Below are 26,426 nucleotides of genomic sequence, written 5' to 3'. Positions count from 1 at the left end.
GCCGCCTTCCCACTTCACAGTGAGGAAGCTAAGGATCAGAAAGGGACTTGCCCACAGTCCACAGATGTTAGGTGGCAGAAGCCAGTTTCATTCTTAGGTCTGTTTGGCTGCAAAGCTCCATGCTCTTTCCACTACTTAGGGAAAAACTAACAGAGGTCCATGAAGAATTACAGAAGAAACAAGAGCTCATTGAAGATCTTCAGCCAGATGTAAACCAGAATGGTAGGTATTTGTAAAAGCCTGCATCAGACTGTACCTAAGGACTCATCCTTCTTAGTTCAAGTCTTCTTGAAGGCTGCAAGAGCTGTGTGTAAATCTTTGGACAGTATTTGGATACATACTTTGCAAATAAAAACCATGATAATTTTTAGTGATTTAAGTAATTAACAAGTGATCTAATCTTAAAGCAAAAACAAAGTAAATCTAATAAAATTAACTGATTGATATATAGGAGTATCAAACATTTTAAGGTATAATACAGTTAATACTGTGGAAATGTAAATAAAATAATTTATAATCAGATTAAAATGAACTTAAAACGTATGGAAATATTCTTTATTTTCCCTTAGGATAGGTGTGCTCACATTGTAAGGTGTGCTTGCTCAGTGAAATGCTTCATAGACAGGAGAAAAAAGCTAGATAAAGAAGCAGATTCTAGATTTTTTTTAAGAAAAAGTAATAGAAAATGATCAAGGATATATTGGTGGTAGTTCAAAAGTTTTAGATAAGAACTCACTACAAAGAAGAAGTAAAAGGTTTCTCTTTTAAGTTCTCTTATCAGTCTTTAGAAACTAATATGATAAATATAATTTTTGTTTGAGGATGGAGTATTTTAAATAGGTAGTAGTTAGTCACGTTTCATTTCATTTTCAATAATAGTACAAAAGATCAGTGAACTTGAAGCTGCTCTTCAGAAGAAAGACGAAGATATGAAAGCCATGGAGGAAAGATACAAAATGTACCTGGAGAAAGCGAGAAATGTGAGTGGCTGCTTTTTCAGAGCTCCTGTCTGGTCCGGGTTCTAACCAGGCCTGTCCCGCCTGACTGCACTGCTCTTGCTGTGTCTGTCTCGCGTCACTTAGCTCCCCACTGCCCTGCCTTCCGGTCAGCCTCCTCGTGTGTCCTCGTGCTTGCTCCCTCTCGCTCAGCACCACATGAAACAAGCACGCAGATCGCAGTGCCCTCATTAGAGAAAATGATTTCTCCAATGAGTGGAATCTTGAGCTCTTAAAGTGAAAATTTGCCTTTTGTGGAAATTTAGCTCTTCCAACCTGTTTGAATTTGTTTTAGCATTTAGTCTATATTAGACAGTTAAACACTATTCTAATATCCACCAGACTAATTGCTCTTTTTTCTTATTTCATACTTACATATCTGTAACTACTATTCTCATAAAATCTTTTATTTCCATGAATACGATATATTTTCTTAATTAATGTAAATATTCTATCACAGAGAATGTTAATGTAACCTTTCTATTTACTGAATAAAAGAAGAGAAATTTATGACAAAGCTTTGAAGTGCTGCTAATATGTCTGCCTATTTTTATGTTTAAATTTTACACTTATTAGTTAAAGTGTGACTAGTCCCTGCAGCGACAGAGAAGCCCCGAGATCTCAAGGCTTACTGAGAGAGAAATGTGCTTCTTGGCCTCAGCGGGGGCAGGGCTCTGCTCCATGCAGTCGGTCAGAGTCCGAAGCTGACAGACGTTGCCTTCCTCGACACAGGGTTCCCAGGTTCACTCGACATCATCCAGCTGGTAGAGGAGGGAAGGCAGCCTAGAGTGCGTGGAGACAGGCAATGGGTCAGGCCTGGAAACGGTGTCTACCATGTTCGTTCTCGTTTCAGTGGGCAGAACTTAGGCACATAGCCACACCCAAATTCCAGGGAGGCAGGGCTTGGTAAACACCCAGGCAGTCTCTGCCACAGTTCAGTTTCTCTCAGTTACAAAAGTATGCATGCTTTTAGTAGAAAATATAAAATATACAAAGGTTCCCAGAGACAACTGCTGTTAATGTTTTGGTGTATTTTCTTAACAGTGCATTTTTTTTCAATGCATATTATCTCCACGGTTGTTGATCATAATAGACACACACATGAATTGTATGATTATATCACATATAATTTGTATTTTTAAACTTAAAATAGTAATTTTCTCATGTTATATGAATGTGATTTAATACTTATTGAGTGCCTCTTATGCCAAGCTCTGGAAATATAGGCAGACAGCTTTCCTTTATTTTGGTTTATTATCTTAACCTTGTTCCTTTGTTAATGGGTCAAATGGAATTATTGGGTCAAAGGGTAAAAACATTTTAATAAGATGTTTGATATGTATTTCCTAATGATATTCTAAGAGGATTAGAACTAATTGGACAAAGCAGTGACAATGAACACCATGTTCTTCCATCATTGAGTATTATCATTTAAAAGACAGTTTCTTTTTTGGTAAAAATGATTTCATTTTTTCCTCCTTACATTATTGGGGGGGTAGGGGGGATGTTTAAGTCCATGATAGAAAATTCAGAAAATATGGAAGAGTCACAATCTTACTTTTTATCCCTTAGAGGTGACAGATTATAATGTGTTCTTTGTAATTAAATCACAATTGAAAATCTTCAGTGTGTCTGCTTGTATGCTGTGAACTCTGAGGAGAGGTGACAGGTCTCTCATAACCTGCTGCTTCCCCATCCGCCACAGTGGGCACACAGCAAATTGTTCTGAATGAATCACAGTAATTTTTAGGCATATCAACTTCTAGTCTTCTTTTTTTTTCTCTTTTCACTTAATGAAGATTGTCCCTGAGCTCGCATCCTTGCCAGTCTTCCTCTATTCTGTATGTGGCATGCTGCCACAGCATGGCTTGATGAGTCGTGTGTAGGTCTGTGCCCAGGATTCGAACCTGCGAACCACAGGCAACCCAAGCAGAGCACGCAAACTTAACCACTACGCCACCGGGCCAGCCCCTAAGTCTTCTTTTTTTTACCGTTATAAATATAAATGAACTTTTCCTAAATCTTTAAATAATTTTAAACCTTTTTTTAGTAGATTTGTAATTACATCATACAGATGAGCTTATTATTGGAAACTTATTTTTGCCTATAATTTATACTTGATGTTTCTGAGGTGATTTCTAACCATACTGCTGAGTACATATGTTAGTTGAGTCTCTGAACAACATTCTGCTCACATATCTCTTTTTGTCTAACTTTTAGTAATTTACATGAATATGGTCGAGCACCCTAGGGTTTGCAGATAAAATCACCAATGTCTATTATATCGGTCTTATATATTCAATTACATTTAACTAAATAACCGTAGTAAAAAAGATTGTTGCTGGGGCCGGCCCAGCGGCTTAGTGATTAAGTTTATGTGGTCCGCTTTGGCAGCCCGGGGTTCACCGGTTCAGATCCCAGGCACAGACCTATGCACCACTTGTCAAGCCACACTGTGGTAGGCATCCCACATATAAAATAGAGGAAGATGGGCAGGGATGTTAGCTCAGGGCCAGTCTTCCTCAGCAAAAAGAGGAGGATTGGCAGCTCAGGGCTAATTAATCTTCCTCAAAAAAAAAAATTAAAAAAAGATTGTTACTAAGAATTTTGTGTGTGTGTGTTTACACTTTTTACAATTAGCAAGTTCCCATATAATTATTGAATTTATCTTAATTTTTAAAAAAATACTCGTCAGATAAATATGGGAAGGGTTATTTCAAGATCGCAGTGCTCAAAGTTTGACAAGGCTCAGTAGCTATCCCTGCGTTCTCAGCTGTGGAGAATGTAAGTTTGACTGGGGACAAAGATATTCCCATTTTTGTACTGAATTTTACATCATTTCTCGTTTATAGAATGTTATTTTTGTTACTCAAATTAGATTGCAAAACGAGCTATCATTAGCTCCTGGATCACTTTCTGGAAAATTTTCCATGTTACTTGCACAGATTTTATATACTCTGTTCTTATATTTCAATATTTGATAAAATGGACATAAAATATTTGTTCTTTTCTTTAAACAGGTAATAAAAACTTTAGATCCCAAATTAAATCCAGCATCAGCTGAAATAATGCTACTTAGAAAGCAGTTGGCAGAGAAAGAGAGAAGAATTGAGATTCTGGAGGTAAAACTTCCATATTCACACATCTCCTCTTAATTATTCTGTGTAATCCTGTCATACATGCTGTCATATATTTGCTGTTAATGATCAGGTTGCACAAGAAGTTAGAACTGTCAGTGTGTTTATTACAAAGCATCTCACCACCGAGAGGACTGGCCCCTGAGCTCATGTGCCTGCTCCACTGTCTCTCTCTCCTTCTACAACAGCCAATCATGTGGATGCCCCTAGTTTCTAGTGGACTCCTGCTATAATGCTCCTTTTAAAATTATGTGGATGAGAGTTCATTCTGAAAGAAAAATAAAGAAACCAAGCATACCTTTTAAAAAAGGAACTGGATACAGTTAACCAGATTTGTATTCTCTCTTACCTTCTCCCATTTGCTCACCTGAACCTAAGGAAACTTGTCAGTTGGAATTCCTGTTAGAAGGAAGCACTTACAGAATTCCAGTAAGCCTTTGAACTGAAGTGGCAGTCTTGGTTATTAATCACACAAAGTTATGTTAGTGATGGCATGGTGTCATTCATTAGCTGAGTCTTTAAATGTTTAAGTTATTTTTGCATAGTAGTTATATTATTTTTACTAGCTGGGTTAAGTATGTCAGTACAATATTGTATATTCTTACATTTTGTAACTGGACGTGTTCTAGTTTCCTTTACAAAGTGTTTTACAAAACTACTATTTTTAATACACTGGTGAGATTTGATACTGTTTTTAAAGTCAGTGGGCATTACCAATAGGGTGTTACCTATCCTGGCGTAAGAGAGGAAATGCCCATTCTTAAGAGAGCGCATTCTTTACTTTAATGGTTAAAGCAGATGTGCTGTATGTTTGATAGGCCACAAGTCAGGCATCTTTAGTTCAAATTGAATTAGTTTTGAACCCAAGTAGTTACCCCATATACCTCAATATGTGAAAATCTTTTGTCAATTTCCCCTTTTAATCAGTAATCTTTTGATGGAAAGCATTGATGATCAAAATATTGTCCCTCGGTGCTTGGATGGTTGCTGCCTGCCCTGGGTCCATCGTGTCCCTCAGTGCTAGGCTTTTATTTCATTGATTTGCCAGTTATCCATGTTGGGGGGAAATAGTCAGATATAGTTGACAAATATAGAGGTATATATTAGCAGAGGAAGAGTTTCATAGGTTATGTAACTTGTCAATTTTTAGATTATCACACAACCATTGTACATGTAGTTTTACATGACTTCCTATGGTTACATTGTTTATAACAATTCTAGGACAGATAATTCAATACTTGGAATGATTAGTTTAAAATGAGTTCTTAGACATAGTCTTTATCAGTAAAGGAAATTTGTCCAGTGTTGTAAGATCAATTGACCATCTCAAGGCGCTGGGCAATCATTACTCTAGCCTGCATGCCAGTCTTACAACACTGAGTAAAGAAAACAATAATTAGTTTCAATACTATGACTAATACAGAAATTCCAAGAAATGATAATTGCAATCTATATCACAAAAGGGAGGCAATACTGGAAGGGAGCCAACTAAACAAATGAAGACGAGGTATAGGGTAGCTTAGGGCATTCACCTGCTTTTTCAGGTGCTTTAGCAGAGATGACACATTGGAAGATTCGTCAGGTACAAAAACCCAATGCTCAGTTTGAATGATTGCACATGTACCACCTTGGGATGCAGTTAAAATGTCTAAGGCCATTCTATTTTGAAGGACAGCCTTTCTTGTTAAAGACATTTCAGTATTTGTTAAGGCTATTCCTGTTTGACTGTCATTAAGGATTTGTTGAGTAAATTTAATCAGAGCTTCTATATATGGTATAACATCTTCTAGCCCCAAAGAAGGAACGAACATAGCCTCTAGGTGGTTCCATACCAGTGGAACACTAAATGAGCTCATCTAGCCTTAAGGAGAGGAAGCTTGGCAACAGCTGTTAGAATGCACAGATTATTACTAAGATATTTATATCCTTGAGATAGCAGTATTTGAACAAAGTTCAATTGCCATACCTCAAAAGGTCCCTTAGGAAGGGGAAAGTGACCTTGCAACCAATGAAGTGTTTTCTCGGCATTATATTTAGGACATATAGTACAACCAGCATATGCTTTCTGAGCCACTGTAGGAGAAAGTTTCCAAAAATATCATTTTCCCCATAAAACCACCCTTTCAGGTGCCTAATGGGTGATTGATGTATGTGCTGGAGCAGTGGCAGTTGTGTTCTAACAAACCACAATTGTACTGTGGTTTGTTATCCAGCCTGAACCACATCTGCATGGTGGTGTCAGAAATTCCCATTTTTTGTTGTTGTACTTGTTTCTCTTCTTCTTTGGCGATTTCTTGAGCCTGTAGAAGGAAGTCTTTCACTGGGTTAGCAGGGTTAACAGAGAGCAGTGGACATTCTCCAGGCTAGACAGGATATCCAGCCCAGTAATGTCCCTGATTATCTTTTTTTTTTTTTTTATTTTTTAAAGATTTTTTTTTTTATTTTTCTCCTTTTTCTCCCCAAAGCCCCCCGGTACATAGTTGTATATTTCGTTGTGGGTCCTTCTAGTTGTGGCATGTGGGACACTGCCTCAGCGTGGTCTGATGAGCAGTGCCATGTTCGCGCCCAGGATTCGAACCAACGAAACACTGGGCCACCTGCAGCGGAGCGCGCGAACTTAACCACTCGGCCACGGGGCCAGCCCCTGTCCCTGATTATCTTTTAAGTAAGACCCATCTTTAAACCAAATGAGATGATAAAATGCAGCCATGGTCATTTTCCTCCTGTGGTGCTGGAAGCAGGGTAGCAGGGTTAAGATAATGAATAGTATTTACCTACCCAACATAACCTAAGAAAGTTGATCATCATTTACTTGACATTTCTTCCCATGCAATTTACCACACCAAATAAACCTAATTAGTTTAGTAGCTCACTCTTTGTAAGAAGAGAGAACAAATTCTTTGAGAAGTCCCAGGGCCCATTAGAAATTCTCAAAGTTACTTTCAAGTAAAAAGAAAGACTTTATTTAAGATTTAAATATTTGGAGAAGTTTGTAAAAAAAAAAAAAAATCAAAAGGTTTTGAAACACTTGGTCAAATCGGAAGCAATGCTTAGTTATCTATTTAACCAGGGTGACAACAGAAGATGTTGGGAACACAAAAGGTAAAACAGTTGGAGGAAGAAACCTCTTGGCTCCCTGAATAGAGAGGCTCAGCTTTTTGGACATAGAAAATTATTTTGATAAAACAAAATCCCTGCTTTCAGGCAGACTACTCAAAGGTAAAGGAAAACCTTTTATATTCTCTTTATCAAGAGCACACTAAAAGTTGAAGAAAATTATCCTTTGAGAGAAAAAACCCAAAATTTTAATTTTACATTTGCTAACTTTTAATATTAAAACTCATTTACTTAATTAAATTTAATCTTAGCCAACTGGACCATTCTCAAAATTCTTTCCTCAGAGTTCCTCTTCCACAAACTTTTAATAACTTTTTTTATACATTCAGAATTTGTTCTATGCTTTCTTTCCTTCCTAGTATTTTATGACAAATTTATCTGTCTTAAGAAAATAAACAAAAATATCTCTATTCCTTAAATCTTCTTTACTGAAAACATACATCCTACTTTCTTTAATTTTTGTATTGGCATCCTGTGGATTGGCAGATCCACAAATACTGCCTAGAAACATGGTTTCTCTTAGAAAATCTCTGCATGGCACAAACATGTTTATTAATAAACCTGAATGTTTTCCAGTTTCTCTGTAATAAGAAACCAAAAGTAAATAAATCTATGTTTAGTAATTAATATCTAATATTATATCTTATGTGGAAATGATCTGGTGACTCAATAAATTTTGTCATTTAACTTAATTTAGCAAAACTAAGATTTTAAATTAACAAAGTGGTTTTTGAAGTACACACACCGTAACATAAATGTTGTTAAAAAATTCATCCAAAGCTTTTGTCTCTTTCACATGTAGTTTACTTGTTCTCAGTAATTATTTAGATTGCCCACAAGACTTCATGAGACATTAGGCAAAATTAGGTATCATTCCAAGTTAAATATTATTTCTGCTAACAAGCTTTGTGACAGAGATAACATGAGCTTATTTGATTAATAATCGAGGTAGAAAAAAAGCTGCATGTCTGCATCATAGCCAATGCTGATAACTTTGAAGACATGCTTATTTCAATCAAACCAGCAAACTTAAATAAGCTTTTGTTTACCAAAGATTATTTTATATCACATTAACTTGAAAGACGTTTGGGTTAGTTTCTATTACATTTATATAAGCACTTACTTTAAGCCAATTAAGTAGAGCTCTTTCAGAAATTATACCATCTGGAGGTAGAAAATATCTATATTTATAATATAATATAGAAACATTTCTAATAGACACATACAGACTCACACCTAAAGACACAGACACATGCAGCAAAGATTTTACAACCTCTGTTTTTAAAACTTTCCTTAAATTTTGAGGCAAGGGTGCTTTCTTAACAGCCTGCATCTCCAAAGGCTTCTTTTCCCTTTTTCCTTTCTTTCTTTCAGTCTTAGGAATGTGGGATGGCCTAGATAATAGCTCCCAGAGAGGTCACAAGTTCTTTTGAGATAAACAGGGGAGGTTAGTTACTTACCAAAGGACTGACACAAGCATCCGATTACATTATCCTTAATTTGATTCTTTCCCTCTGGGTACATAGTTTTATCTTAGCTTAGGGAAGAAAGCCTAAAAAAAATTCTGTCAGGCTTTCAATGTCAGCTTCCAGTTTGGCTGAATTTTTGATCATAAGTTGCTAAATCCTTTCAAATATCTTGTCAGGTTTTAGCCGGGACAAACAGTAAGTATGCCTGACAGTATTGAACAGCTCCATTAATCTTTAACACAGCAGTTTCCCAGAACATCAGAGTCTCGTTAACCCTGGGAGGGGCTCATATGGGGCCGTCCTTTGAAGGCGGATGATGGGAGTGTCTGTAAAGCCATGAGTTAATAAGTGCACTTCTTAAATGATCTCACCTAACTGGAACGTTCCCTCTACTGGCCAATGTGCAAGTTGTGGAGGCTCAAAGGAGCCCTGAAGTGGCCACTGTAATTTTAAATTGTCCCAGCTTGTCTTGATCCGAACATCCAACCATTTATCCCCATTTTGTTAAGCACTTGCAAGTATCAGATCCTTACGTATTATACATGAAACCAGCCAGAGTTCCAGGGGGAGGCTGTCCACTCTGGAATTAGTCGGCTTTTAGAAGCAAGATTTCCCATTTTCTTTTGGTTTCGTTTTACTACAAAGTCTGAACAATTTCTAAGGACAGTGTAGTGGGTCAGAAAAAGGGTTGTGAACACTCTCTTATGTACCAAGGTTTCTCATGCCAGCAGTCTAAAACTACTGTGGGAGTCAGAGCACATGGATGCCAGTGCTCGTGTACACGACCCTGGACGAGCTGTGAGTTCCTTGGAGTGAAGGGTCATGCTGGAATTCCCTGTGGGACCTCCACACTACGTGAGGCTCAACCTCAGACACTCCCACTAGGTTCTCAGTTGCCTGACGATGCCCTACGGCTAGGAGGAGCTGGTGTCCCTTCTCTTTGGAGCTGAATGGGTTTTTGGTCTCTCATTTTGCTATTAAACAGTTTGTTCAGACTTTATGGACACAGTTTTTTCCAACTTAAGGCCAAATTAAAAAGCTCACCCTGTCCCAGTCCCTCCACAGTTCCCCACAGGTTTCTCCTGCCTAGAAAGTGTACCGCTACCCCCTTAAGATGCCTAGTCTTAGACTTGAAAGAGCTCAAGTAAAAGTCACTATGGCTTAAGTAAGGAGGTCTGGGTTTCAGGAGAAACTCACTGAGGGCACCTGAAGAGTGCTGTGAAGCTGGGGGCTCTCATGGGCCTGCGTGGTACTGAGCACCAGTTCAAAGTAGATCCCAGGTGGTCCAGTGGGTTTCTCTGAAATCTTGCCGACTACACCAAGAAATGTCAGTGCAAAATAACCAACAACTGTTCTGTGGATAGGAGAGGTAAGGTGAGTTTCACTTGAACCATAATGAGGATCATATTCCGGGAAGGCAGTTTCTACGAGGAAGACAATGTTCCAGGGCAGCCTGGTTTTCAGCACAGGCTTATACCTTTACAACAAAGAACGTGCATTAAATGTGCTCAGGACACATACTCATCCAAGTTTCAAAGAGGTATTCAGTTGCACATTAGCAGATCAACATGACCCTGATGTTGAGAAAGAGACTAATACTGGCGTAGGAGGGGGAGTATGCATTCTTGTCTTGAGAGTGCATTCTTTAATGGTTAAGGATGTACAATGTGTGCATGATAGGCCCTACGTCAGGCTTCTTCAGTTCAAGCTGAATGAGTTTTGAACCTGAATAGTTACCTCGTATACCTCACTATGTGAAGATCTCTTTTCATTAGCCTTGAAATTTTCATAATTGATAGTTGGTTTCTTTTTAAATTAACTAGGAATGTTATATTTCAGAGAAACACATTATATTCATTTACTGTTTTCTTTGTGTTATTTCTGAGCCAGTATATATCGACTGTGGTGGAAATAATTTGCTTAAAGACTTAAAGATTTTAACATCCGGAGTACACACCAGCCTGATGTGTGCTTGCTGTAGCTTCTTGAGCAGGCCGTGTCAAGTGTTGTAAAAAGCACCTGGTGGAGGTCTCTCTGAAGAAATACTGTTCATTCCTCAGGATCCAACTCAAATGTGTCTGCCTCTCCAAAGCTTTCTGCGTATTCCTTAGACAGAGTTAGTTATCTCTCCATAATGATTCCATGTACTTTGAACTCATGAATTCACCCACAGTAGCACTGATTTTCTTTTTGGCGTGTGTCAGTGTCTTCAAGGGCAGGGGCTGTATCTTATATCTCTGCACCCCCGCATTAAACAGTACGTAACTCGGAGGCCAGGGTTTCTTGGTAACTTATCTTAAAGTCATCACCTCTCCCGGTCCTCAGTCCCCTCGTCTGTAAAATAACGAGACTTGGACTGAATGACTCTGAAATCTCAGCTGCTCTGATTATTCACTTCCCAGTGAAAGCCAACGAGAATGTACATGGTTGTCGATGCTTGAGGTGCAGCTCCCTAACGAGTACGATGGCAATTGGTGCCACTAAGCATAGGGCTCTGAGGGAAAATTCAGTTCAGTCACAGCAGATGGACCCTTACTGTATGTGGATTCATCAGTACACACACTGCAAAAAGTAAAAAGGAGAAAAGTGGTATAAATAGCAGAGGTTATTCTGCCTGCCGTCCCTCTCAGGCAGTCTTCGCCTGAGGTGGATGTGAGCAGAAGAACGCCTCTTCCCTTCCTCGTTCCTGTGTGACTTTAGAACATGAGCATCTTGCTGTAGGAGTGTTCATGTGTTTCAAGATTCTAACTTTTTATATGAGCTCAACAAAATTACAGAATTGGCTGTATTAGAGTAATCAAGAAATGGATGTCAGTCTCTAGGATGGCATGGGAATATGGCCACGGGCAGTCTAGTATACGGGTCACCAAGAATTAAGAGAGAAAAATTTGTGCTAAGCTGTATAGGAGATTGTAAAGGGTTTGGGGGGTATTTTTTACTACATCCTTTTTCTCCTTTGTTTTGACTCCTCTGTAAGTGCAGCTCTGTTTTGCCACCTAAACCATTGTTACATTTTCCTCTAGGCATAGGGGACAGTAGCATAAGAATCACTAGTTTCTTGTTTGTTACCATTCTTATTTAATATCTGTTCTACCAGCGAAATTCCTGAAGTAAAGATTTACAACTCAGTCTTATTCTTTCCAAAAGGTGGTGTGTGTGCCTTTCTCCATGATTCAGTTCACATTTTGACTATTTGGTGTGCCTCACAATGCAGTCTTCAGATACTCTCAATCATGAGCAGAGTGAAGAGATGATTCCATTTTTAGTAATTTGAGTCTATTTCTAGGATTGTAATAGTCTTTATATCTTTTCCCAGAGTGAATGTAAAGTAGCGAAATTCCGTGATTATGAAGAAAAACTCATTGTTTCTGCCTGGTATAATAAGGTGAGTTGAAATTCAGCCAATTATTGGATGTTTGGAACAGTGTTTATGAAACATTTTGACCACGAACCACAGCAGGAAATGTATTTTAAACCACAAATCAGTACATGTGCATGTTTACTTGTGTGACTGAGCCTGACTTACCCTGAGAGGGGCAGTGCTATCTTCTGTCATATTCTATGTGCTTTAAATGTTGGTCACAATCCTAATCAACTGTATATTTTAGTTTAATATTTTTAGTTGACTTTCAAAAATCACTACAGTAATTTTGTAACTCATCAACCTCTAGTTGATACATGTGAAGCACACACAACAATTTATAAATATTTTTTAAGGATTTTATTTTTCCTTTTTCTCCCAAAGCCCCCCGGTACATAGTTGTGTATTTCTAGTTGTGGGTCCTTCTAGTTGTGGCATGTAGGATGCCGCCTCAGCATGGCCTGATGAGCGATGCCATGTCTGCTCCCAGGATTGGAACTGGGGAAACCCCGGGCCGCAGAGCGCACAAACTTAACCATTCGACCACGGGGCCAGCCCCTATAAATATGTTTTAAATTGCTTTATTTGAGCTAAAACATTTAATTTGTGCTTCATAAAGAGTTTCTGTAGAAATGTGAATATTTAGATAATGCAAAATTAAGTGATTCCAGTACTCAACATTTGTTTTAACACCCCCTAAAGCCTCTGAGTATGTCCCTTAATATATATTTTTTTTAATCTGGTAATACTCTTCAATAATTGTCTATCTATCCTAACAAGGAGAAAATCATATAAAATAATTTAGGAGTCAGCCCATGGCATAGTGGTTAAGTTGACGTGCTCCGCTTCAGCAGCCCGCGTTTGCAGGTTCAGATCCCCGGTGCAGACTACACCACTCATCAGCCATGCTGTGGAGGCACCCTGAATACAACGTAGAGGAAGATTGGCAACAGATGTCAGCTCAGGGCCAATCTTCCTCTGCAAAAAAAAAGTAAATAATTTGGAATGTATTTTATTTTGTCAGCCTTAGTGGGATGTGTTCAAGCGTAGCATTTCATGATCCATATGGTTCTTTTGGGTTGTTCTAATCCGCTAGAATAGATAACAGTGCACCCATTATCTCCCTTAGCTGTTTCTTATTTAGTGTGAGAGAAGATCGGTTTATAGACTCCGCACAGATGCTCTTCACTACACAGACTTAGTTGTCCCTCCTCAAACCTGCCTTGTCCTCCATGCCTCCATACTTTTTGTCTGTGCTCATTTCCTCTCTTCACATTTTGGTAAAATCTGGCTTCATTTAGCAAGGCCTTGAAGGGAATTATGTGTGAGGTGTTCTCACAACCTTCCTTCATGGGTTAGTCATCCTAGGTAAGATTGGGGACTGTGTATTATTTTCTTTCTTCCTCTGTGGCCCCTTGATACATAAATCATTAAAACTATTAGAGCCAAATAATGCATTATTTATTCATTTTTCAACCTGTGTTTTTTGAGCATCAAGTATATTCTGTGTATTGTACTAGGTACTGGTGATGCTAAGTTCAGTAAAATTGTGTTATGTGATCTAGTGAGAGAGAATGACTTCCCTTACTAAGAAACCCAATAGCCACAGCTACAGTAATTTGTTATATATCGATATATAGATAGACCAGAGGAAATCTGAACTGTGCTGAGCGTTCTCAGACTGTGGCATGCATCGGAAGACTTGTTCAGACACAAACTGCTGGTCTCACCTGCAGAGCTTCTGATGCACTAGGGCTGGGTGGAGTCCAGGTGGAATATGCGTTTCTAACAAATTCTCACTGGTTCTAAGTCAATCCAGGGACCACACTTGGAGCGCCATTGATCTAAGCTGTTCTGTGGTGCTGTGTCTGCTCATAGTGGGTGGAATGATGGCCGAAACAGAAAAACATGCTTCGGAAACTTTTTTAAATTGTTGTATTTAAGTTTAAATCTGGAACATTTTAAGCTACTGTTCATAATAATCTCAAATTTAGTGATTTGAAATAGAGAAACTGGGTTTTATGTCTTTATTTTCAATCTTTCTTACCAGCATTACCATGTACAGATAAATTAGCTTCTGACCTCTTATTTTTTCTTACAAAAAATGAGGAGAACACCAACCTTATAGGATTGTTTTGAGGGTTAAACAACTTTCTAGATGCGAATAGCACTTTGCACACTCTCAACAGTTATGTCATGTGCTCATTTGTTTCTGTGCAGAGTCTAGCCTTCCAGAAGCTGGGAATGGAATCTAGACTTGTGAGCGGCAGGGGTGCTGGCCAAGACGCTGGCACCTGCACCCCTGCGCGGTCTTTCCTGGCACAGCAGCGGCACGTCACCCACACCAGGAGAAACCTCTCTGTCAAAGTTCCTGCTGCGACAGCCGATTAAACTGCACGAGCAAACAAAACAGAAGTGCCCTTAACATATTTTGTACCTTTCAACTCTCAGATTGTAAAAGAAGTTTATGATGCTGGATATCAGCTGTTTTAAAATCAAGATGCATGAAATTAATTTTGCCAGCTGACTTTGAAAACAAAATATAGAGTTAGCTCGCTCCCTGAGGGAGCACAGTGGAATAACTGGGGATGTAATTGAGCACCCACCTCAAGCAAACGTCTGTCCTTTGGGAGTATTATAACTTCAGATTGACCGTGTATATTTTAGGTTAATGTTTTGAGTTGTACTGGTAACTTGGTTAATTTGCAATGTGTAATCAGTCATATGTAATTTAAACATATATCTATATTTGTTTTATTGTTTTGGTCCATATGAAAATAGCCTTGAGGTAGGCACATGGAGAACTATACTTGATATATACAAGGTTTTACCTCTCTCTCTGATGCTGTCATTGAATGGTATATTTTATCATGTAATGGAAGATAGAACACTTGAAAGATTGGACTGCTGAAATGACTTTGTCATAGTAAAAGTGACTGACTGGAAATTTTGCAGATTCAGAAGAGGTCATAGTTCTCATATGTACCTACTGTAAACAGGGGCTTGTCTACAGCACAATTGAATTGTTGAGCTTATAGAAATGAACTGACTTTAATAGGAGATGACTGATGAAGAGCAAACTAAAAAGTATGCTCGAAGCATCCACTTACTTTTAATATAATTAATGAAGATTATAATTTTAGAGCTTTTAAGCATAAAATTATCTGGGCTTCTGCTATAAAAAGATGCCTAATAGTTTTACCTCTTCACCAAAAAGAGAGAGCACAGTGATGAAACACCTGGAAACAGCTTGATTTTGTTTACTGACTAAGGAATCTATCTTGGGCTGAGTTTATGGTATTGAGTTCATTTCTGCTCAAATCTCTTATTTTCAAAGGTGTTACTTTCTAATTCTTTTTTGTCATTTTTAAGAATCACACTTGGAAATTTTAGCTTAGTTGCGTTAAATCTGTGCTGCCCAATATTGTAGCCACAAGCCACATGTGGCAATTTAAATGAATTAAAATTAAAAATTCAGTTCCTTGATTGCACCAGCCACATTTCAAATCTTCTCTAGCCACATGTGGCTACTGGCTGCAGTATTGGACAGAGCAGATATGAAATATTTCCATCATTGCAGAAAGTTCTATTGGACAGCACCATACTAAATCTTTTTATAATAACTTGGAAATCCTCTGATGTTAGGCCACAAAAATAAAAAGAAGAAAAATGCTAGGACTATTTCAGATATGAAAAGGAATTGAATTGTCACGTAACCAGCATCTTGCATTCCTTACAGTTGAATACCTTACGTTGTGACGTTCATAGTCAGTCTTCCCGGTGCTGTTCAGCAGCTTCCTGCCTCTCAGCGTATGTATAGACAACTTTCTGCATACAGCAAACTTTCTGTGAAGGGACAGATGATCAACAGTTAGGCTTTGCAGGCCATATGACCTGTCACCAGCACTGGACCGCCGTAAGTGTGGAGGCAGCGGCCGTGCACAGTGTGTAGACAAAACGGTTGAGGCTGTTTCAGTAGAACGTTATTTACTAAAACTGGTGGTAGGCCACGTTGGGCCTGCAGGCTCCAGACCTCTGGCCTGGATTTTATTCTCAGCCTTTCTTGGCAGATATGAGTATTGTTCCATTTACAGCATTATTCACTTAGATACTTGGTTTTTAGATTCTTTGTCCGTAAATTTTTTCTAATCACTGAAAATACAAGAATTTCATACGGTTTTGGGATCTCTGAGCTTAGGGAGCACCTGGCAGGATATTTTGCTTTATCAGGGTTCCTTCTGTTGACTACCTCTTAGAGTTTGATGTTTTTATCGGTGCAGTCAGATTGTTGGTTTGCATTTTTGTATCTGCTTGTAGTCGCTGCTTGCCGGCAACTTTTAGTGAAATAAAATAAGCCTTTGAAAATATTTTAGCATGCTGATTAAGGTTGTCTAAATATTATGGCTTTTTGGTATATTTTGGTCAATGTGCGTCATCTGCTCCTTCGGTGTTTACTACTTGCCTATATTGAGATTTTACCAGCTCTTCCAGCTCCCTTTTAATGGAATTTGTTGTAAAACGTCAATTTCAATAAATTAGTATTTTCACAGTTGAATTGCTCATAACTTTTGATTATTATACTTGGAATTTCTAGATAATTGATACAATTTCTGAATAAGGATATAAGGCTAGATTCTTTTTTCTTAATAGAGAAAAAACAAATTTTGTGGTTTATCACTTTTCTAGTTGGTAGGTAGAATTTTGAGTGCTTGATACATGAGTATTTATGCAAGACTAATGTAATTTAAAGTTTTTTATTATTGTGACTAATGAAACAAATTCAGGGACTGAGCAGAAGTGAGATTCTTTTCCACATCTGGTTGAGGTAGGGAGATTGACGCCCTGTGGGTGGTAAAGCGTTATAAGTATTTGTCATGAACCATGATTTTTACATGTCCATGTTGTAAGTGAGGCTAGAGTGCATTTACCAGGGAAGAGAAATTCAGCATTTTTACCTATTTTACCAGGAATGGAATGTCCCAGTGATGGTAAAGCAAAACCACAGACAAATTTGGAAAGGGTCTTTAATTTTGAGATTTGCTCTAAGATTAATATTCCTTTCTCCTTTTAAAATAAAAAGTGTATATGCTTATGACAATTGATGTTCATCCTGAGATTAACTTAATGTATTGAGAAATATTTGAAGTTCACTCTATTTTTTCAATGAGCACGTCTGTTGAACTAATGATTTAGTATGGATTAAGAATTAATGTCTAGAAACATTAAGCTGAGGCTCCGTCGGTAGGATAATCATCATCTTTGATAACTGGCGCGCTGATTTGCAGTTCGGTAACGCTTCTACACCTAGACCGTGTCTGTGTTGCGGCACGTCTGGGCCTGTGGCCGCACTACTGTCTGTGTGAGGTTCTCTGGATTTAATGAGAAACATCCATACGTAGAAATGTGTGTATCTGGTTGTATGCATACATTCTTATTATGAACCTGTGCATTGAGAAAATTAGCTTGGAAATCTGTAAAACAAAACCATAGAAGAAAATAGTGTGTAGTTATAAACTTGATGTAGCTTAAATGTAATGTTTAGTTTATAAAAGGTTATTCCTATTTTCTATGACAAAGACTTTGACACTTGAAAAATAGAAGCAATACTTGATTTATTTTTGTAAGTATTTAGGATATTATTTTAAATAAATTATTGTCTGATAACAATGTAATAGTTGTGAAATGTTTTAAGTAAATAAACTTTCTGATTCTGTGTCTTATGATTCTGATGGATTTTTAGTGGGTACAAGTGCTCATTTATTTTCTGCTTTAAATAAAGGACCTAAAATATTTAGATTGGCAAAGAATAATTGCATTAATTTAATTTTTCTAATTTTATGTTTCTTTTGAATTTTTTTGGTGTACAAGATGTATAAGTGATTTTTGTTGTGCCTTTTACATCTCCAGTTTCACCAGTGGAATTTAGACATTTTGTATTATCTTGGAAGCCAGAACATTTCTGGGTTTTCTTTGGCAGAGGCTGCTACTTATCCCTCGGTAGCCATTCTCCTCTTTTCCTTTATTAACAAAACCCCATATTTTATCTTGTTACATTTACCATCCAAGGGGGGAAAAGTAACTACTTCCCAGACTCCCTTGTAACTAGGTGGGGCCACTTAGCTAAGTTCTGGCCAAAGAGATGTGAAGAGTAGTGATATCTGCCTGTCAACAGAACAGGTATGCTTTCCTCAGCTCTCTTCCCTCCCCAGCTGGAATGCCATGTGACTGAAGGCACCCCTCGGGGACAGTGGAACAACGAGGGAGAAGGAACTTGGATCCCTGAAACCATCATTTAGCCATATCAGCTCTGGACTTCCAGCCCAGATTTCTCTCCTTTAAGCCATTTTTTAAAGCTAATTTATTTTGGGATTTCTTTCTTCCAGTATCCTATTTCCCAATCTATGCACATTTGTCAAAATGAATTCTGAAATGAACTTTTAGAAAAGCACAGGTATTCCATGTTCTTGGAACGTCTTTGAAAAGTTTAATTCTGTTGCTGTTAATGGTTGCTCAAAAAATATTTAATTACATGAATGAAGATAATGTGCCAGATATGCAAAGATTGAGACCGAAGGGAAGTCCCATCTCACTTTAGGTAGATCCTCATGATTCCAAAAGATCATGATTCTATAAAGTTAACTCTGGCCCAACATCACCATGTAATTTTGTGACTAGTTCACTAAGAGCAACCCAAAGCTCCAGACCTGCACATTGGATATTTAAACAGAAATGTTAATTAAATTGTATTCCCTCATTTCAGCCACGCATAGCTAGTGGCTCTGCTATTGGACATTGCAGATAAAGAGCATTTCTATCATCACTAGAAAATTCTGTTGGACAGCTCTGTTTTAGACGTCTAGGTCGAATGCACACGTTCTCCATCTCTCTGGAGTTCCAGGTGATATGGAGTCACAGCAATGCAGTGAAGTGAAACTTTCAGACATCACCCTGCACACAGTGACATGCTCAAGGATAGAGCTGCAGTTGGGATCTTCTGCTGGCTGTGGTTTTGATGGTAAAACACTCCGTTCCCTTGCCCACTTGGGCTGCAGCAACTTGCTATCATTAAGTGGTAAAAGCTGCCATTTAGGCTTCTTGCTGCAACTCAAACATTCTCCTCTTCCATAAGTCCTTCCAAGATTTTAAACAAGGTGAGAGAGCCATTTTTCTAAAACTTTCAGTATCTTTGTCTTAGTGACCTTAATGTGACCCACTTTATTTTTTTAATGTGTCTGTCCCACTGGACTAAGTTTCTGGAGGTCAGGAGCCATGTCCGGTTCATCTGTTTCCCCTGCAGCACTTGGCACAGTATCTTGTACACAGTGAACAAATGTGTAATGGCGAAACTAGACTTGCTGGTGACGTACAGAATATTTTCTTTAGAAATCCAGTCTCAAGATACTCTGAAGAGATCAGGGGAGTGCATCGGAAGGAGCATCTGAATAGGCAAGAAATTAAGAGAAAAGGATTTGTATTTCCACCTTACAACTCACCAGCACAATCCCTGAGCCTCTCTCCTAGATTTATCACGTCATATTTTTATAACAGCTTTACTGAAATATCACTCACATGCCATATAAACTCTTTTAAAGTGTACAAGTTAGAAGTCTTTAGCATATTCCCAGTTGGGTGACCATCACCATTGTCTAATATTTTGAGTGTGTGTGAAGAAGATTGGCCCTGAGCTAACATCTGTTTCCAGATTTTTTTTATGTGGGACACCGCCACAGCATAGCTTGACAAGCGGTGCTAGGTCTGTGCCCAGGATCCGAACCTGCGAACCCCAGGCTGCCAAAGTGGAGTGCGCAAACTTAACCACTACACCACCAGGCCGGCCCCAACCATTCTCTAATTTTAAAACACTCTGTCACCCCAAGTAGAAACCCTTTACCCATTAAGAATCACTCTACACTCTCCCCTCCTCCTAGCCCTTGTTACCACCAATCTACTTCCTCTGCCAATTTTGGACATTTCATATGCACAGAATCATACAAAATGTGGACTTTTGTGACCAGATTTTCCAGTTTAGCATAATGTCAAGGCTCATCCACGTAGTAGCGTGTATCAGTACTTCATTCCTTTTCATTGCCTAATATCATTCCGTTGTGTGGAATACCGCATTTTCTTTAGTCATTCGTCAGTTGATGGACGTGTGGGTCCTTAACACATTCTGGCTATTATGAATAATGCTGCTATGAATGTCAGGTCCAAGTTTTTGTGTGGACATGTGTTTTCAGTTCTCTTGGGTATGTACTGCTATTGTCTGAATGCTTGTGTCCCTCCAAAATTTCTGTGTTGAAATCCTAACCCGCAAGGTGATGGTAGTAGGAGGCGGGGCATTTGGGAGGTGATTAGGTCGAGAAGGCTTATGAACGGGATTAGTGCCCTTATAGAAGAGGCCTGGAAAAGCTCCCTTATTCTTCCAGCCTGTGAGGACACAGTGAGGTGGCACCATCCTTGAGTCAGAAGGTGGGCTCTCACAGGACACCAGATCTGCTGGCCCCTCAATCCCGGACTTTCAGCCTCCAGCACTGAGAAATAAATGTCTGTTTTTATAAGCTACCCAGTTTTTGGTATTTTTGTTATAAAAGCCCAAACTAAAACATATACCTAACAATGAAATTGCTGGGTCATATAATAAATCCATATTTAATATTTTGAGGAACTGCCAGACTGTTTTCTAAAGTGTGTGGAGTGTTTCTGAATTCCACCTGCAATGTATGAGGGTTGCAGTTTTTCCACGTCCTCACCAACCCTTGTTATTGTCTGCCTTTATTTCTTTAGCTCTCCTAGTGGATGTGAAGCGGTCTCTCATTGTGGTTCTGATTTGCATTTCCCTAATGATCAATGAAGTTGACCACCTTTTCATGCTTATTGGTCGTTTGTATAGCAGCTTTGAAGCAATGTCTGTCTAGATCCTTAGCTAATTTTTAATGGGTCTATTTGTGTTCTTGAGCTGTAAGAGCTCCTGATTTATTCTGGATCCAATCTCTCATTAGAGTCACAAATAATTTTCTACCATCCTGTGCATCATCTCTTCACTCTCTTGGACGTGTTTGTAGAACAAAAGTTTTTAATTTTGATGAATTCCAATTTATTAATTTTTTCTTTTTTGTTTGTAGTTTTGGTGTCATATTTCAGAAACCCAAAGTCTGGAAGATTTACTTCTGTGCTTTCTTTTAAGGCTTTTATAATTTTAGCTTTTAAATTTAGTCTGTGATCCATTCTGAGTTAATTTTTGTATATTTGTGAGGTAGGGGTCCAACTTCATTCTGTTGCCTGTGGATATCTAGTTGTCCCAGTACAACATGTTGAAAAGATTATTCTTTGTCCATTGAATTATCTGGGTACCCTTGTCGAAAATCACCTGACCATTCTTGTATGCTTTTATTTCTGAACATTCAGTTCTATTCCACTGATCTTTATCTTTACACTTATGCCAGTACCACACAATCTTGATCACTGCATCTTTGTAGTAAGATGTGAAATCAAGAAGCATGAGTCCCCCAAATTTAATTTTCTTTTTCAAGGTTGTTTTGGCATTTCCACACAAATTTTAGGATCAGCTTGTCAATTTCTGAATAAAGCCAGCTGGGATTTTGATAGAGATTGCTTGAATCTGAAGATCAATTGGGACAACACTGCCATCTTAACAATAATCAGCATTCTGATCAATGAACATGGGATGTCTTTCCATTTACTTAGGTCTTTAATTTCAACAATGTTTTGTAGTTTTCAGTGTACAAGACTTGTACTTCTGGTAAATTTTACGTAACTATTCTCTTTGTGCTATTGTAAATGAGATTGTCTACTTTCATTTTTGAATTGTTCATTTTTAGTGTATAGAAGTACACTTTATTTTTTGTGTACCGATCTTACTTTGTGCAATACAATCATTTTGAGTATCCCATTATAATTACTTTTATGTCTGAAAGGTCATTAGTGATGTCCCCTCTCTTATTCCTGATTTTAGTAATTTGAATCTCCTCTCTCTCTGTCTCTCTCTTTTTTTTGACAGCTTAGCTAAAGTTTTATCAATTTTGTTAATCTTTTCAAAGAATCAGGATTTGGTTTTGTTAATTATCTGTATTGTTTTTCTACTATCTATTTCATTTATTTCCACTCTATGTTATTTCCTTCTTCATTTGTGTAATTTGCTCTTCTTTTTTGTGTTTCTTAAGGCAAAAGTTAGGTTATTGATTCAAGATCTTCTTATTTAATGTAATCATTTACAGTTGTAAATTTCTTTCTAAGGCCTGTTTTAGCTGCATCCCATAAGTTTTGTGTTTTTGTTTTCATTTATCTCAATGTATTTTCTAACTTCACTTGTGATATCTTCTTTGATCCATTGGTTATTTAGGCATGTCTTATTTAATTTTAAGTTACTGTCTAGGGTCCTTTCATTTCAGCCTAAAGGATATCTTTAGTATTTTTTGTAGGAGTTATGCTAACAAAAAATTCTCTGTTTCTGTTTATCATGGAATGCCTTATTCCTCCTTCATTTTTGTAGGGTAGTTTTGTTGGGTATAGAGTTGTGTGGTTGATAGGTCTTTTTCTTTTAGCATGTTGAATATGTAATCTCATTGCCTTTTGGCATCTGTGATTTTAGATGAGTACTCAGCTGATAATCATTGAGATGACACACTTTCTCTTATTGCTTTGAAGATTCTTGACTTGTCTTTGGCTTTTGACAGTTGGCCTATGATGCATATAGGTGAGGATCTCTTCAAATTTACCCTACATGGAGTTTATTGATTTTCTTAGATCTGAAAATTGTTTTTCATCAAATATGAGGAAATTTAGGCCATTGTTTACTCAAATGTTCTTTCTTCCCTTTCTATCCTCTCCTCCGGTATTCCCATTGTGCCTCTGATGGTGTCCACAAATCTCCAAGGCTATGTTCACATTTCTTCATTATCTTTTTTATTCTGTTCCTCAGACTACATAATCTTAATTGTTAATCTTTACATTCGCTCATTTCTCCTTCTGCCAGGTCAGATTTGCTTCTGAGCCCCTCTAGTAAATTTTTTCCTTTCACTTATTGTAGTTTCAACTCTAGAATTTCTGGTTAGTTTTTTAAAATAATTTTTGTCTCCCTATTTTGATTTTCTATTCAATGAGAAATCATTCTCATACTTAACTTTAATTCTTTAGATGTGGTATCTTGAGGTACTTGAAACACACTTAGAAAAGCATTTAGGTAAGCAAGATACTGGAACAGGAGACTCTGAACTTGCCCTCCACTCTGGGACTCTATGAATGAACTGCTATACATGGATCAATACCTCTGAGAGAAATCCAGAAACTAGTTAAGAGACTCCTTAACACTAGGTGACTAAGAAAATATCTACATTGAAAGAGGTAGGAAAAGCTGAGACACACTCTTGCCATAACCGCCTCCCCCATCCCCCCACTAAGTGCCCTACAATTGAGAGGAAACCGCCAACTACCAGCTTCTCCCTGAGGAGTGAAGGGTTTGGACTGCATATTTAGCATCCAAACTTCCTATGGCTTCTACTTTAAAGATTGGCTTTGAACTCGCCCATCTCTGGGAGTTGATGGTGCCCGGCATTTGCTAGTCCTCTGGGACCTCAGAGAACAAAGAGGCACTTTTAAATGGGTGCACGAGCAGTTTCCAGGGCTCTTCCCCCAGCTCAGTGCTGAGGGAGCAATGAATTTTACTTCCAAGCTTGAGTTTGACTGCACATCTAGCACTCTGGCTTTTCCAGCTTCTGCCTAAGGGTCTGACTTCTAACTAGCCAGTCTCTAGGAGTTGACAGGGCTTGGAATTCCCTAGTCTCCCAGGGTCTACAGAGAAAGAGTTTTGAAGGGCCCTGCAGAGTCTTCAAATGACTACTCCTTTCAGTTCACTCCAGCAATAAAACCCAGTGCCTGGCATCTCTCTGGAAGAGGTTAGACTGCATACTCCTTCCCTGAATTTTCCAGTTGCTGTCTAAGAGTCTGACTTCTAACTTGCCTGTCTCTTGGAGCTGACAAGTCAGGCAACAACTAATCTCTTGGGAGTTTGAATGGGTGTGTGGGCACTTCCTGTGGCTCCTCTCCCCAGGCTGCCACAGCAATAAAATCAAGCCACCAGTCTCTCCCTAGGAGGACTTGTACTGGGTTTTAACCCAGCTGTCTATGAAAGCTAATATGACACAGCATTTGCTTGGACTCTGGAGGCAAGAGAGAACAAAGCAGCCTATTGAAAGAGTGTGTGTTCTAAACAAGGGTATGGGAATTTACCACAGCTCCTCTCTGCAGGTCAGTGCAGAGCAACTGAGCAGTAAACTCCAGCCTCTCCCTGAGAAGAGGACCAATTGGATTACACTTAGTGCCCCAACGTTTCCAGCTTCTATGTGAGTGACTGGCTTCTATCTCATCTGTCTTGAGGCACTAAAGGGACTTGGCATACCCTATCTTTCTAGGGGCCACTAGGAAGAAAGATGGCAGTTAGAACAAGTACAGAGGTTTGAGGGAACCCTGAATCTCTTGCAAGGCTGATTGGTGAGGTTAATGTCCTGTAAGAGGCCAGTTCGTGAAGGCTAGGGGACATGTGTGTTCTATCTAATACACAGAAACCAACAGAGAGAGTCAAGGAAAACTAAGAGAGAGAGAAATACATTCCAAATAAAAGAACGAGATAAATCTCCAGAAACTAACCCTAATAAAATGGAGATTTGTGACTTAGAAATGAAAAAGTGACTTTCCTGACAGAGAATTATAAATGATGGTCATAAAAATGCTCACCCAAGGCCAGGAGGCAAACCATGAACAATGTGAGAATTTCAACAAAGAAATAGAAAATATTAAGTAGTACCAAACAGAAATCATAGAGCCAAAGAACACAGTAACTGAACTGAAAGATCCAACATCAGACTAGATCGAGCAGAAGAAAAGATCAACCAGCAAGGATGGGTCACTGGAAATCACCCAGTAAAAGGGCCGAAAAGAAAAAAGAATGAAAAGGAGTGAAGATAAATAGTTTAAGGGATTTATAGGATACTCATTATGCCAGTCCCAGAAGAGGAGAGAGAAAAGAGCAGAAAACTCATTCAAAGAAATAATAGCTGAAACCTCCCAAACTTGGGAAAAGAAACAGACATCGAGATTCACAAGGCCCAAAGGACACCAAATGACATGAAAAAGACCCACATTAAGACACGTTATAATCAAATTGTCAGAAGTTAAAGACAAAATTTTGAAACACCAAGAGAAAAGTGACTTGTTACATACAGGGGACCCCCCATAAAACCATAAGAAGATTTTTCAGCAGAAATCTTGCAGTTCAGAAAGGAGTGAGATAACATGTTCAAAATGCTGAAAGAAAAAACCTTCCAACCAAGAATACTATACCTAACAAACCTGCCCTTCAAAAATGAAGGGAGATAACGATTTTCTCAGGTAAACAGAAGCTAAAGGAGTTCATCACCACTAGACCTGCCTGACAAGAAATGCTGAAGGGCGTTCTTCAAGTTGAAATGCAAGGGTGCTAAACAGAACCAGAAGGGCATAAGAAACTATGAAACACATTGGCGAGGGTAGATATATAGACAAAAACAGAATATCATATTACTATAAAAGTGATGGGTAAATCACTTTTAGTTCTAGTATAAAAGTTAAAAGACAAAAGTATTGAAAATAAATGTAACATATTAATGGTTACACTATATAAATAGATGTAAATTGTGACATCATTAGCACATAATGTGGGCAGAAGAGATGTAAGAGTGTAGAGATTTGTTTGCAAGTGAAGTTAAGTTGTGATCAGCTTAAAATAGACTGTTATAACTATATTTTCTGTAAGCCACATGTTAACTACACAGAAAATACTTATAGAAATTACACAAAGAAAAAAGAAAAAGGAATAAAAGTCTACTAAGACAGAAAAATGACAAAACACAAAGGAAGACAGCAGGAGAAAAAATAGAAAAGAACTACAAGACAAATCAGTTAACAAAATGGTAATAGTAAGTCCTTCCTATCAATAATTATTTTAAGTGTAAATTGATTAAACTCTCCAATCAAAAATATAGAGTGACTGAATGGATAAAAAAACCAAGACTATATGCTGTCTACAAGAAACTCACTTTAGATTCAAGGACACACATAGGCTGAAAGTGAAGGAATCTTAGAAATGGAGGATATTCCTTTAATTTGGAACCAAAAGAAAGCAGAAGTGGTTACACTTATATCAGATAAAATAGATTTCAACTCAAAAGCTATCTCTAGAGACAAAGAGGGTCATACTAGTGATAAAAGGGCCAATTCAGCTGGAAGCTATAACAATTTTACACATATATGCACTGAACATCAGAGCATCTAAGTGCAGAAAGCAAATACTGGA

The 26,426-nt window shown here is 38.2% G+C and overlaps 1 protein-coding gene across 1 annotated transcript in view; it reads left to right on the top strand.

The window, feature by feature from the left end:
- The window catches only part of HOOK1 (hook microtubule tethering protein 1), a 65,230-nt gene extending 47,431 nt beyond the window's left edge, over nt 1-17,799 (top strand). Inside the window, exons 18-22 of the mRNA XM_014844656.3 lie at nt 140-222; nt 880-980; nt 4,016-4,117; nt 12,035-12,103; nt 14,300-17,799. Coding sequence (XP_014700142.1) covers nt 140-222; nt 880-980; nt 4,016-4,117; nt 12,035-12,103; nt 14,300-14,470 — 526 coding nt within the window. The 3' untranslated portion in view covers nt 14,471-17,799. The remainder of the gene's footprint in view (nt 1-139; nt 223-879; nt 981-4,015; nt 4,118-12,034; nt 12,104-14,299) is intronic.
- The last annotated feature ends 8,627 nt before the right edge of the window (nt 17,800-26,426 follow it).

The sequence above is a fragment of the Equus asinus genome, chromosome 5 (genome assembly GCF_041296235.1).
Source record: "Equus asinus isolate D_3611 breed Donkey chromosome 5, EquAss-T2T_v2, whole genome shotgun sequence".
Lineage (NCBI taxonomy): Eukaryota > Metazoa > Chordata > Mammalia > Perissodactyla > Equidae > Equus > Equus asinus.
Note: the sequence above shows the minus strand (reverse complement) of the source record. Positions and strands in the feature narration are given on the sequence as shown.